Source organism: Dasypus novemcinctus, chromosome X, assembly GCF_030445035.2.
Source record: "Dasypus novemcinctus isolate mDasNov1 chromosome X, mDasNov1.1.hap2, whole genome shotgun sequence".
Taxonomy (NCBI): Eukaryota; Metazoa; Chordata; class Mammalia; order Cingulata; family Dasypodidae; genus Dasypus; species Dasypus novemcinctus.
In genome coordinates this window covers 105,908,064-105,922,497 of record NC_080704.1, presented here as the reverse complement: position 1 = coordinate 105,922,497, position 14,434 = coordinate 105,908,064, and the positions used below count along the sequence as shown (strand labels likewise).

The 14,434-nt window shown below is 42.0% G+C and overlaps 2 protein-coding genes across 8 annotated transcripts in view; one reads left to right on the top strand and one right to left on the bottom strand.

Annotated features, from left to right (window-relative positions):
• SYTL4 (synaptotagmin like 4) overlaps positions 1-2,191 on the top strand; it is an 85,364-nt gene extending 83,173 nt beyond the window's left edge. For all 7 annotated transcript variants that reach the window (XM_058291665.2, XM_058291664.2, XM_058291662.2 and 4 more), the window contains one exon: positions 535-2,191. In XM_058291665.2, the coding sequence (XP_058147648.1) occupies positions 535-683 (149 nt within the window). In that variant the 3' untranslated portion in view covers positions 684-2,191. The remainder of the gene's footprint in view (positions 1-534) is intronic.
• Positions 2,177-14,434, bottom strand: part of SRPX2 (sushi repeat containing protein X-linked 2) — a 26,674-nt gene continuing 14,416 nt past the window's right edge. Inside the window, exons 4-11 of the mRNA XM_004476375.5 lie at positions 12,834-13,025; positions 10,543-10,719; positions 10,117-10,243; positions 9,833-9,954; positions 8,582-8,761; positions 8,110-8,243; positions 6,155-6,276; positions 2,177-5,308 (exon numbers count right to left, since the gene is read on the bottom strand). Coding sequence (XP_004476432.1) covers positions 5,128-5,308; positions 6,155-6,276; positions 8,110-8,243; positions 8,582-8,761; positions 9,833-9,954; positions 10,117-10,243; positions 10,543-10,719; positions 12,834-13,025 — 1,235 coding nt within the window. The 3' untranslated portion in view covers positions 2,177-5,127. The remainder of the gene's footprint in view (positions 5,309-6,154; positions 6,277-8,109; positions 8,244-8,581; positions 8,762-9,832; positions 9,955-10,116; positions 10,244-10,542; positions 10,720-12,833; positions 13,026-14,434) is intronic.

The window sequence follows — 14,434 nt, the reverse complement described above, 5'->3', positions numbered from 1 at the left end:
GCAAGAACCTTTTCTGCTTTGTTCATCACTTTATCTCCAGATCCTAGAATAGTACCTGGCACACAGTAGGCATTCAATACATGTTTATTGAATAAATGAATGAATGCATGAATGAATAGGAATGAGGCTGCATACAATTCTAACTTCTGGCTTAGAGGCTACAGCTAGAGAAAAGGTGCTCACCTTTAAGATTATTATTTTAAGTTGGAATAGCAGTAAGAGAAGGGCAGTAGTCTCTGGCACAAGGTAACAGACACTCGAGCTCTGTAACAGCCTTAGAATAAGAGGACTCTAGCTACCATGAACCATTTGAAGTTCCAGTTCTTCAACCAAATTCTCTGGATATAGTCTCAGAAGCACTGAAATATCTGTGCAGGATCAACAGGGAGCATCTCCTAGATTGCTGTCACCGTCAACCCATCTTTGTAGCACACTGTCTTTTGTAGGGCTGCTACCCTTGCTGTATAACCCATTTTTTTCTAGTGGGCTGAGGAGTAGGGCCCCTGTTCAGCCTCCTCTGGTATTTCTCCTCAGGGATCAGTAATGGGGAAGTGGTGGACTGGATGGACTCGACTGGGGAAGAAGTGAGCCTGTGGCAGAAGATGCGACAGTACCCAGGGTCTTGGGCGGAAGGGACTCTGCAGCTCCGTTCCTCGATGGCCAAGCAGAAGCTGGGCTTCTGAGTCCCCATCCTTCTCTGCAGGTCCAGCCTTGGCCAGGGCAAGTCAGAGGACATGAAGAAACCAAGACCAAAGATTTATAATTTAATGTGTGTGTGTTGTATATGTGTGTGTACCAACATGTATTTCTATAAAACTTTTATGCTAGAGTGAGGCAGACTTGTTTCCTCTTTTAAAGTAGGCTCAAGAATAAGGGTCTCTTAAAAATGTTTTTATTTGTGCATAATGTAGTATATTTTCATTGTCCATTCTTATATCTTTGTGAGTTTTAACTTTTAACAAAACCTTTAAAAACAACTTTTTATCTTCTCTTTTGCTGTCCTTGTACTCACTTCCCCAGGAAGCCCTGGCTACCTTTGGCATTAGTAGTAGTCTGTGTTTCAAGGTGTACCTGATTGAGGCCAGGACTCTGGGATGTAGGGTTAGGCTCCTAAAGACAGGAGGATATGAGAGAAAGACAAGAGTGTTGTCCTCTAGCTCTCTGATATAGGCTTTTTTTTTTTTTTTTGATTTAGGCTTTTAACTAGTTTTCTACATTGATAAATTTCTCGAACTTGGTTTTTACCTTTTCTTGTTTTTAAGTGGTTTCTACTTTGCCTGGGTCTAATGATTTTCTTTCAAATTACTCAGAAAAGCTCTCCACTCTCCCCAGTTCTAGATACCTTTATTAGACCTTTGGGAGATCCTTATAATAAAGCCACTTTAGAAAAGCACTTTAATTAAGTAGTAGTCTTTTGACCGAGTCATGAACATGCTCAGCAAGATCTTCTAGCTGGTTCCACAGTGCTTTGGTAGAAGGTGAAATGTCTCACAGCTCATGCTAAATTTTCTGCATTTTACATGGATTCAGCAGTTGCCAGAGAGCTCCTCATTTCTCTAATGAAAGATGAGACATCTTCACTCACGTACTTAGTGTTTCTGTCTGGAATATGTCATCATATAGAATATGGTCTATATACCAGAAGAGCTAAGTATTGTCTAAACTGGTCCAGTGTTTTTCCAGGTTAGGGATTGTTAATGCTCCAAGATAATGTGTAATGAAAATCTCCCAGTTACTCTGACTTTCTTTTTGAAGTGGTTTCAGTTCCTCTTGTTTCCTAAACTTGATATAGATAAAACATGGGTGTGTTGTGTTGAAGCTTTTCAAAGAAGGGTCTGGTGATCTAATGTTCATTTTCTGATACTCAGTGTTCCAAATTCACCTTTTATTCTTACAAGTCTATCTATACAAAGTTGTTTGTGGAAGACATCTATACCAAGGAGGAAATCCCTTTCACTGTGGCTAGCTGCTAACAGCCTTTCCTATAAGGCCTCTAGAGTGAGGGTGAGCTATGGTGATATCAATTGTATGTGTGAATTGAATGGAGGACTTTTTTTTAAAGGATTATTTGGCATGGCATGATATTGTAATAGAAGTCATAACTTGGGATCCTGGGCTGTAACCTGCTCTTTTGTTTTCTACCCCCTGAAATGTATGCATACTTTAATAAAGCTTTCTCACTTGTCAAGCATTTGCATTTGTTAGTTCTATAGATGCTTTTGTCTCTGATGTTCTGACCTACTGTTGTTGCTTTCCACATGGCTTGACAGATAAGAACCAAAGTGACAAACGCCCTTCCCTAACCATCCTATGCTGATTCAAAGAAATGTTGCCTTACCCCACACTCCTGCCTGATACTTTCCCTGAGCTCTGATCCCTTGCCCTTTGTGTTTTCTTCCTAATGAGAGAACTGAGAACTCTCTTAAAAGTGGCATGATTTTTCTCTCTCTGTAGTATCAAGGGAACTCCTCCTTTAACTTTGTAGACCCTCCTGTGCTGGCAGAAGAAGAGAGATGTCCACATGGGTGGCGAAGGAAGACATTCCCTGCTATTATCCCTTATTTTTGGATCCCTTAATTTCCCTAGGAGATGGGGACTTTTTCCTTCATTTCTACTACAATTATTTAGCTTTCAGATATAAATAATACAAATGGTAAATAACCAATATCAGAAATAAGGCTCTGGGTTTCTTGGAAGAACCGGAGTGGTTCTTCACCTCTAGTGCAAAAGGGCATTAACATATATTGAATGACTTTCTTTGTATAGGTTTTATGTGAGACCCTTTATATGTTCTCTCTCTAATTTCTCTCACCACCATATGAAGTAGGAAATATTCCCTTTTCCCACATAGGAAACTCAAGCCCACAGTGACAGAACAGGGTTAGGATCTGAATCAGTCTGACTGTTGCACCATGCTGCCTCCTGTGAGAAAGAAGGGTGTGTTAAGGGCAAAGATTCAAAGGAAAGGATGACTCATCTCTTAAAATGTCTCAATGATTAAATTTTAGTTTACAAAGTAGGACAATCAGAATATTGTGAATATTATCTAGCCAGTTTGTGACTAATCTTTGGGAGCAGGCCCACATAGAGTGATAGAGATATATGTATGGGGTCCGGCTAGCCCCTTTGGGTCTCGCTGTGGACCTGATTCTGCAGCTATTTCCCTTACTTTAGGATTTGAAATTTCTTTAATCATAATCTAAAAAGGACTACAAAGGAAGTTACAGTAAAACTTTACCTAAAGAAAGCAAGATTGACACTTTCTTGACTTCTTAAAATGAGAGAGAGAGACAGAGAATCTTATTTTTTAAAGCTAGAGGAGCATTTATATGCAAGAGTCAGTCAGACCTAGGTGAGAACTCTGTTGTCATTTGCACCTTTGACCCTTTGACTGCTGGCATGCACTGGCTACCACATCAAGTGTAAGTGATAAAGACAAAGAAGGGTGTTCACCTTGCCCAGTGTGCAATCTTTGCTCTGGAAGCACATTTAAAAAATGAGATTTTCTGCTAAAGCCCAAGTGGAAAGAGCTTCTCTCTGACTCACCATGTTTTGGGCTCATGACTTAATGTCCTATCACTCTGCTTTGGAGAGTGAATTTTCTTGAATTGAGAGCCTTTCACTTCCCTCTTTCCTCCTGGGATCAACTTGAGTCATGTGTCTGAAAAGGATTATAGAAGATGAAACCTTTCTCCATGTTTGAAGCTTTTTGCAGTCTTTAAAAGAAAAGTAGAAAGAAAAAGAAATAGAGGCAGAATAACATAACCTGGAGCTGGGCTGCTGGTGCCACTTACTAGTCGTATGATCTTTGGGCAGGTTGCTTAAACTCACTGAGCTTCAATTCTCTCATCTGTAAAATGGGACTAATAATCATACCCACCTTATAGGGTTCTTGTGAGGATTTCAGAGACAATCTAATCAAAATGTATAGAATGGCACCTGGCACAGGGTAAGTGTTGGAGCATTAGCTCTGCTTCCCCATCCAGTCTGCTCCCTTCTCTCCTCTAGCTTTCCACTGATGACCTCCCAGGTAAAACTGAAGGAGAAAGACTGCTGAATCTTAACTATGACACTGGATTCTGTGAATGTTCGAACAAAGGCTCTCGTGAGTGAGGGGAAGTGTTTCTTTCAAACACTGAAGCACCATGGAAAGGGGCTGCAGTCCAAGCAGAGATCTGTGTGTGGCTTCATTTTACAGCAGCCCAGCCTCAAATTTGCTTTCAAGCCTGGCTCATAAGGCTCGGCTTTGTGCTACTGTGGCTCCCACATACTCTGTCGTCATCTCTTAAAAGTGTATATCTAAATGAGTTAATATGTGAGGCTGAGCCTGTTTTCCACTATTTCGTTTTATAGAGGTCTGCAGTGCTGGTTTTGAGGTTTCCTAGATCATGGGCAGGGGGGCTTCTCTGAGGAAGGGACAACATTGTCTACCTTTCACTGTAAGAACTGGAGGCCTCAGCAGGAAGAGGTCCTTGCCCATGTATGAGATAGCTAGAGGGGACAGGAGAGAGCATTCTGCTCTGGCCTAATTTTTCTTCCCAAGCTCCACCCACTGCAGTATTTCCTAACTCTTAGATGAAGCAATGGTTAATACATTTGTAGCCCAACACCCTAGAAGGGGACATGATAAACAAGTCCAAGAATAAGTTTTGTAACTGTCCTCCATCGTCAGTGTTATAGTTTTAAGGAAAATCGAGCTATAATTGTTTAATGTGTCCTGGCTGTCTCATGGTTGTGCTGCCCTCTGCTGTTACCTCAGGGTAGAGGAACCATTTAAAACGCAGCCAGTTAGGGAATGAATTTAGGATTTACTTCATCTGAAAGATTTTGGAGAACTGGGCAGAGGCCCAGGTTAGTAAAGGAAGAGCTACCCTCCAACCTGCTGTCCTTGGTCTTTACTTAGCTTCTCATGCTCCTCCTGTGCTACCTGAAGCAGAAACTTGCTTCAGGGGAACTATTACATAGTCTTAAAAAGGAGCTTGAAAATGGCTGAGGGTTGGTGAACTTTACCCACCTCAGAGTCCTGTCCCTATAACTATGGGAAACCATTTCCTCCCTTATATTAGGCCCGAGTTTCAGCTAACTAGGGAAACTTTTCCCTTGTCCTTTCCATGCCCTGGCTCAAGATCACTCGCATATGTTGCTTTGCACCCGGCGCTGGTTCAGCTCCTGGTTGCTCAGTAGGTAGTCGTCAATGAACGTGAATATTTCCTCGGGGGTGATGGGTTCCACGTAGCGCTCTCGGTCTATACCCTGCTTGTCAATCAGTACCATGTTGAAGTAGGAGCGGGAGAGGCGCTGAAATTGCCTAGAGAAAGCATTCCAGGGAGCTGTGAGTCCTTGCCTGTGCATCCATCCCACCAGACTCTATTACTCTCTGACCCTTCAAAGCTCCATTGGACTAGTTCCTTGCCCACCCTATCCACTGTCCCTACCACCCCCATTACCAATCACAAGCCCCTTTGTTTTTCTTTGCTTGGACTCCCTACTTTTGCTGCATCTAGTTCTCTTTCCTCACCCCAGCTGGAGCAGCTTTGTTATTTACCAGGCTGCACCTTCTGTTGTAGGTTCCCTTAAGCAGAGCTATCACATATGGCTATGCAGTCGGCACAGAATAACTCCAAGGGGCACCAGTCACACAGACTATGAGGTAGCTGGTGTTTTCTCGAGTTGGGCTGGGCATAACTTGCACAGTCGTACATGGCTGCCCTGAGGTTGGTCTTCTCTTCCCTCAGGAAACAATTGAAGGGTATGATTCAGATTTCAGTGCCTCAAGATGCCTTTTGTTCTTTTGGAGACTGAAGGCAGAGGGTTGGGGCCAAGAGGCAACAGGATCAGGGGTTCATTTGAGTCATGTTTTTGTCTAACTGTGTCTCAGCCCTGGTTGTACTTCAGAGTCACCTGAATTGCCTTTGTAAAAGCATATTCCTGATGTGGTTTAGGGCGGGGCATGGTAATCGGTATTTTAACCTCTCATTTGATTCTGGTGTCCTGCCGGAGTTAAGAACTACTTCCTGGAATTACCTAATGCATGCATAATGGTTCAAAAACTAGGAGAATAGTGTCTGCTGGTCCTCCCACAACAACCCCCCTGTCACCAGTGCCCTGCCTAGGGTTTCTGCCAATCCCTTCCCTGCCACCTCCCAGCCTGGACCTGAGCTCCTCGATGATGGTGGCTGACAGCTGTTGCTCTCTGATGCGCCCCACCTCCTGAGGTGGCTGCCCCACCAGCTCGATGATGGTCACATGATGCAGGTCCAGCCCACAGGTGGATTGCTGGGAGCAGAGAGAACATTTTATGAAGTAGGCACTAACACTCAAATCTAAGAATACTCGACTGGTTCCTCCTGGGACCATGTGAGGCAGTGTGGGCAGGGAGGGGCTTCGCCGGCAAAGAATACACCGTGGGGTCTACAAACATAACCCTCTTTCATTCCTGAAATACTTGCCCCAACAGTATTTTCTTCATTCTACTGAAGTATATGGAATGGTTACACCATGTGATATAGAAAAGAGAAATGTAATTGATAAATGGCAAGAATATAATCTCTCATTGCTTCGTTTGCATAGGCCTTAATGAAAAAGCTATTCTGATGTGATAATAAGGGCTACTATTTACTGGATATACCTATCTAATGCTTTGTAGACATAAACTAATATAGTCCTTACAACACCCCTAACAAGGAAGGTGGTATCATTCTTATTCTGTAGAGGAGGAAGTAACTTGCCCAAGTTTGCATGACAATAACATACTGAGCCAAGATTCAAACTGAGGTCCAAAGCTTCCTGCCCAGGTGTGTGCTCCTTACACTAGATAACATTGTCAGGCCCTTCTCTTGGTCTCCAGGATTTTTCCAACATAGTGCCTAGGGCTCTTTTCATTATGCTTTGTTGCCTTCCTGGCACTGGACAGAATACCCTGAAACCCATTTATGGCTCTTTGTCCTGCCTTGTCTTGCAGGATTGCCTATTAGCCTTTTACCTTGGGCAAGGTTTAAAGAAGCATTGAATAATCCCTGGTGCCCCACCTCTGAGTAGTCTTTGGGTTCTGGCTCTAGTCCAGACCCTCAGAGTCATTGGTGTTACTGGCTGGTTCATAGTCTTGTTCTTGTTCCCTGCTCAAGCTGACTTACTGCTTCTCTTTGCCTTTTTGGAATCCCTGACAGAACCAGGTCCCTTTTGGTCCAGACCCCACAGTTTACCCTTTTGATGAAAACGCTTCCATCTTGGGACCCTGAATCTTGACTTAGAAACTTTTAAGATTCAGCCTTTATAAATCCCCTAAATAGCTTCTTCTCTTATATGGGCATCTAGCCCCTTCCAGTTCCCCAGACTTTAGCTTTGTCAGCATATTCTGTGTTCTCTTCAGCAAACTAGTCTGTTCTTTTTATAAGTTCCAGTAGTCATATTTATACTGTTCTATCTACCTCTCCCCCTCCAGTGGCTTTGGCTATGTTAAAAATCATCATGCAACTCCTTCATTTTTTCTTGAGATATTATGACACTTTTCCTTCTCCTTTGCCACTGGTAGTGGTTAACACGGATCCTGGAACCAGACTGCCTGGATAAAACCCTAGCTCTGCCACTTACTAGTTGGTGATGTTGGGCAAATCACTTAATCTCTATCTCAGTTTCCTTACCCATAAAATGGGGATAATAAGAATACCTACCTCATAAAGGTCATTGTGAGAATTAAATGAATTAATATGTGTAAAACACATAGATCAGTACCTGGTACTTATATAGAACTTACAAGTGTGTGTTAGTAGCATCATTCATTGAAAACAAACATAGTTAATTCCCAACATTTATATTTTCTCATACCAGTCTTACAAGTCAATCCAGAGTGCTTTGCACACTCCCTTCCCATTCTGGCCCCCTGCAAATCACATCCACTATGCCTCATTGCCTTTTCAATAAAAACATAGTTTTTAAAATGTGTTAATTTTTTTTCTGCAGTAAAACAGATCAAATGCTATCCACAAAAAGTTTAAGGAAGTAGAATTTGTGCTGCAGAGAAGAATGCTCTAATTTGGAAAAGGTAAAGGGGTAATGTGTTAGGGTTGAGGAGTATGTAGAATTAAGCCTTGATAGGGGAATGGGACTCACCTGTAGCATAGAGATCTGCATTTTATAATATTGGTTGGAGGGATCGGGAGCTGAGATGATGAGGAGTCGCTGTTTCTCATAAAACTGATCCAGAAGGCCAGCAGCCGAGTTGACATTGACATTAATCTTCATAGCTGGAGCAGAAGCAGACAGCCAGTCAAGAATGACCTTCTCCTTCATCCCATCATGGGTAATTTAACATCTTGGTGGGCTCCATTCTTTCAGGTTAACCCTTTCTGGTACTTTCTCCCTTCTCAAGGGGGAAATCCTGAAAGAACACTTGGAGACTTTAAACCCTTCTTGGGGTAGGAGTTTTCTATGGGGGAACATTGGCTCTTAAAATATACATATCTCAGAACCACACCCCTCCCATTCCCACATCAGACACATTGGATCCCTGTGCCATGAGGAGATCCTTCAAAGTACCCCTTGATCACTGTGTCCCTTCTCTGCATCCCATGCTTTTACTCACGAGCACAGATGGGTGGTGATCCTGACCACTGGCGACTGGACTGACAGACCCGGGAGGAGGTCCCTTGGCGGTCATAACCACCATCACAGTGGTATTCACAGGTGGCACCATAATTGTCCCCTGCTGAGGTGCAGGTGAGGTAACCATGCTGTGGTGGTTTCAGAGTTGGGCAGCGTCTCACTGTCAGGGAAGAGCTCAAGTTGGGGGCTTTGGTATTTCTCTTAGGAAAAAAAAGGTAAGGAGGGTACCCATGCAGGGATTTCTAGACCAGAAGACCTAGGATGATCAGATTGAATGGCTTCTTTCTCTGTTTCCAATGGCCAGGGATGGAACTAGAGTTTTCCTTCCTTAAGGAGTTAAATCTGAAATATAGACAAAGGTGTCCATGAAGTCTAGAAACACAGGTGAGTAAATCAAAAGACCTTATTAATCTGGAAAAAATATTATCCAGACTTTATGGACATTCTCTATAAAGAAGACTACCTTACAGAATTACTTGTAGTAGCAAAAATAAATAGGAAGCAACTTCAATGCCCATCAGTGGGAGAAGAGTTAAGCACATTGCCAAGTATCCTTAGAGCAGAATATTACGTTGTCATTAAAAATATTTCTGGAAAATTTTAAAAGAAGATGGAAAGCTACTTGCAATGAAAAGCAAAAAATAGTGAGCTAAGACTGAATACACAGTATAATCTCAATTTTATATATTTTTTAAAAGGTCTGCATAGAAAAAAGACTGGAAGAAAAATACCAAACGGTTAATAGCAATTGCCTCTGGATGATGGGATGATAGATTTTTTTCCTGTATATATTTCTTTATTTTCCAAATGTTCTACAATGAGCATGAATTATTTTTACAATGAGAAAATCAAAATAATACAACACAAAGATGAAGTATCAGACAACCAACATCACCAATTTCAGCATAGGTGAAACAGTGAGAAGGAAGACGAATTAGATTTGAGAATTAGAAGGTGAAGAAAAGAAATGAATACAGAGGAGTTTTGTCATTTTTATATATATTTAGGAGACTAAGAAAGTCTTATTGGGGAGTCAAGGTTTCTGAAACATGCAGTGTATGTACAATGCAGGCTTCCTGGAAATCCTGTTTGGTGAACTTGTTTTGTCTTCTCCCCATATAAGCAAGACATATCTGTTTCAAGCATAAAGAGGAGAGGGTTGTGGTGGCCTCTAGAAGGCCATGGTAGAGCAGCAATAATGAATAATATTAACTGAAGAATTCTTTCTGACCTTGTACTTTCACAATAAACTTGCAACTGGCCCGGTTGTAGGCTCGGTCATAAGCAGAGTAACGAATCACATGTTCTCCTTCGGGAAAGTGAGAGCCAGGCTCAGGGCCCCGAAGTGTCACCCTGCATGAGACAGGGTGAAAGAGCTACTGATGAGAGACCCTTAGGAGCAGGGTCAGAGCACACCATCACTCTGGCCTCAGCCTGTGAAGCTCAGTGTGAGCAGCCTGAGGGACTGGGAGAAGCCGCTGGGAGGAATAAGGGGCATTTATTACTAGGGCTCACCTGGTGATGGTACCATCAGCAGAATCTTTCACCAAGGGTGGATCCCAGTATACTCGAACAGTCAGTTTCTCTGGCTCTGCTATCTTCTCACGTGAGTGGGGACAACGGATCTTGGGTGGATCTATATCTGCCAAGGTCAGAAATCAAATGCTGAATCCTGGGTCCCCTGTCTTCCCTGGAGAGGACCCATGGAAACAATTCCACATCACCAGATAGGTAAAAGATGCATTCGCCATTCAAGATGCTCAGAGAAACTGGGGAAGGAAGCCCCACTTCAGGGGAAATGATCACTTTGTTAAGCATGTACCAACAGTGCCACCCTCATAGCAAACAAGAATTCCCTCTATGGTGAGAATTCCACATCTTCTGTGGATACAGTACCCAGTGGTTCCTGCAGCAGGATAGCTGGGAGAGACTAGCATTTACCTACACATACAGGCTCGCCTCCACTCCATCGCTCGTCTTCCATGCAGATTCGGCTGCGGTCACCTTCCAGGTGGTAGCCACTGGAGCAGCTGTAGTCACAGCGGGAATCAAGAAGCACCCCATTTGTGCAGGTGTAGGTGCCACTAGTGATAAATGGCAGTGCACGGCATCTTACCTCTAAGAAAAAACCAAGTGGCAAGCTCAGTGGCCTGTGGCATATCTGGAGGTGATGCCTGAGCTTCTAGCACAGAGAGAACCATCTCAGAGACAGCAGAAAGTACAGAAACCCTACCCAAACGGCCCTTATATTTTTATGCCTAATTACCTTTTTTTTCTTTTTTCTTTTTGTTGATTTTAAACTTATTTCTGAGTTGCAAAGATTATTTCCTCTTCCCCATGCTTTTAGAATTTCCTGTATTCTCCCATGGAATCTTGGCTGCCACAGTCAGACAGACAGAAATCTCGTGAACCTTCTTTTTCTTTCATCTATAGTGGAAACCTTAGCAGTCTAATTACCTTTTAATTTTCGTATTATACAGTACAGCAGCACTCATGTTAGTCTTAAGGAAGTAAATTACTTACCCAAGTACATAGACTTTGGAATCAGACCTCCTCTTACTAGTTCTGTGACTTGAGCAAGTTAGCTCATTTCTCTCAGTCTCAGTGTTTTCATCTGTAAAATGTGGTACCTCATAGGACTGTTTAGACTAAATGAGACAACACATATAAACCTCTGGGCTCATTTAGGGTCTCAGCAACTATTAGTTTTTCTTCCAATGCTCGTTCCCCTGAAGTAAATTCAAAGCACATTTTGAGTATAATTTTGGCACTAACATAGACACTCCTCAGCCAAAGCTCCCTCACATGCGGAAGTACATCCGGGTGAAACTACAAGTCAGGTCAGGTTTGGTTGTGGTTGTGTTTGATTAAAGAACAAGACATGTGCTTTAGACACCACATGTGCCAGAAGCAGAGCCTGCCACCATGAGCCTGTGCTTGCCAATGTCTTGTTTGAGAGATCAGATACTTGAGAGGAGGAGATGAGCCATAACATTCGTCTAGGTGGTCTAAATTCTATAGCCTTGCATAAGTTTAATTGTTGGAGCTTTGAAGAAAGAGTAGACATAAGCTATGTTCCTATTGTTTGTAGCCCAACCAGATGACGATTATTGCCTATTATGTTTTCCAGTACCCCTTGGGTATAGACCCATGCAAAAATGATCCCCTTGAAATCTGGGCCAAGAAAAAAGATTTGACTCTTCAAATGAATTTGTTTACTTAGGATTAGATAACTGTGAAAGGGATAGATCTAAAGGGTTTGCCCTTTTGTCTCTTACTAGAAAAGTCAAAGCTAGAATCAGTGCTCAAATGCAGTCATTAACTAATTCTAGGCACCTGAAAGTACCTAGTCTGCCCTTCTTTAAACTGGTTTTATTTTTAAATAAAAATTTATTTTGGCAATGAAGGCTTTAAATCAAATTAATTACAGTTACTCAGAGGGGTATGGTGACTTTCTTCTCTCCTCCACATCTTCTCTGACCAACCCCATTTCTCTCAAGTGCCCAGCATTTGTTTGTCCAGTTATACTACATTCGTATGCACATATTCATGTTTGAGCCCCATTAGTTTCAAGCAACCTGGGGCAACCGAGGAAGTGAGTAAGCTCCCAAAGTGACCAATACGGCATCCTGCACACAAGGGTGCCCTAAAAATGGTATTCAGTGATGGACAGATGGACAAACAAAACTCAGCCACTAAAAGGGACTAAGTTATAGAGCTTGAGTAAGAGGTAGGGATTTGGGAGTCGAAGGGGGGCATGAATTGGAATATGTGTTTATTAGCATTCCCACATTCTAGTCTTTGGAATTCTTCTTCATTTTCAGAAGAAAATAAAGAGTAGCAGATGTCTCAGTTTTACTGCCATGCTTTCTAAGAAAGTATTGCAGTTTACTCCAAGTGGGAAAAATCCTGAGACTATGGACCGGGAAGACCCTGGTCCACAGCTGGCCTAGGCCCAAGTCTTAGTTCCTTCTTCCTACATGCACTCCTGGTCTCTCAGGTTCAGCAGGACTGGCTGCTTTTTAAATGCTCATTTTGTTTGGGCAGTGACCCCATGGAGAGAAAATGAGCTATAATGTTAGGATGGGGAAAGACACTGTTAAGGGACTCTGGGAAAATTCCCATTTCACACAGGAGAAAAGGGCATGGCAACGCCTCTAGGCATATACTCTCAGTAGTAACTGGTTGTCTTTTCTCGTATATATGCATGTCAACAAATGCACACAACTTACGCCTGCAGTAGGCAGTTCCAGACCAACGGCGGCTTGGCAGGCATTGCACCGACCTCCGTCCTATCAGTCGGAAGCCCTGATCACAGGAGAGCTCACAACGAGTGCCCAGGCTGCTGTGATAATTTCCTCCCCTTGGTGAGTAGCATGTGGCTTCTCCATCCTGGATATTTAATGTATAACACCATCGGGGGGCTGTAGTAATAGAAGAGAAGTAAGCTAGATGTACAGTTATCTTGACAGTGTGGTATTGGCAAAAGGATAGAAACACCGATCAATGGTACAGAATAGAAAGCCCAGAAATACAATCACACAAGTTTGCCCAACTGTTTTTTTTTTCTTTATTAGAGAAGTTGTGGGTTTACGGAACAATCATTTCTAAAATATAGGATTCCCGTACACCACCCTGCCACCAACAGCTTGCATTGGTGTGGAACATTTATTACAATCAATGATAGCATGTTTTTAGAATTGTACAATTACCAAAAGTCCATGGTTTAACTTAGGGCTCACTGTGTAGTGTCTCAACTGGTTTTTGACAAAGCTTCAAAAGAAATTCAATGGAGGAAAGATAGCCTTTTGAACAAATGGTGCTGGAACAATTACACATCTGCAGGCAAACAAATGAACCTCCACTTAAGTCACACCTTTTACAAAAATTAACTCAAAATGTATCCCAAACTTAAATGTAAAACTGTAAAACATTTAGAAAAAGAAACAGGAGAAAATCTTTGAGATCTAGGGCTAGGCAAAGAACTCTTAGATATGACACCAAAAGCACAATCCATAAAAGAAAATAAAAATCAATACACTGGATCCAATCAAAATTTAAAAACTTTTGTTCTGTGAAATTCACAGATAAGAGATGAAAAGACAAGCCATAAATGGGGAGAAAATATTTGAAAACCACATATCCAACAAAGGACCGTTATCTAGAATATATAAAGACTCTGAAAACTCAACAGTAAAAAAGCCAGCAATCTAGTTAGAACATAGGCAAAAGACATGAACAGGCATTTCACTGAGGAAGATATACCAATGGCAAATAAGCAAATGAAAAGATATTCAGCCTCATTAGAGAAATGCAAATTAAAACAAAAATGAGATACCATTATTCTCTTATGAGGTTGTTAAAATCAAACAAACACTGGCAACACCAAGTGCTGGTGTGATACAAAGAAACTGGAACTCTCACATATTGCTGTTGGGAGTATAAAATGATACAGCCACTTTGGAAAATATTTTGGTATTTTTTAAATAAAAGTAAATTTACACTTACCATAAGACTCTGCACTCCCACTTCTAAGTATTTGCCCAAGTGAAATGAAAACCTGTACTCACACAAAGCCTGCTCACAAATGTTCCAAGTAGCTCTATTCATAATTGCCAAAAGCAGGATATAACTTAGATGTCCTTCTATGGGTGAATGGTTAAACAAACTGAGGTTCATTCATACAATGGAATGAATTACTGATACACTCAACAACATGGATAAATCTCAAATGCATTTTGCAAAGTGAAAGAAGCCAGACTCAAATGGCTACATAGTGTAAGATGCCATTTGTGTGACATGCTGCACGTTGTGTGTCCTGTCGTGGCCCACT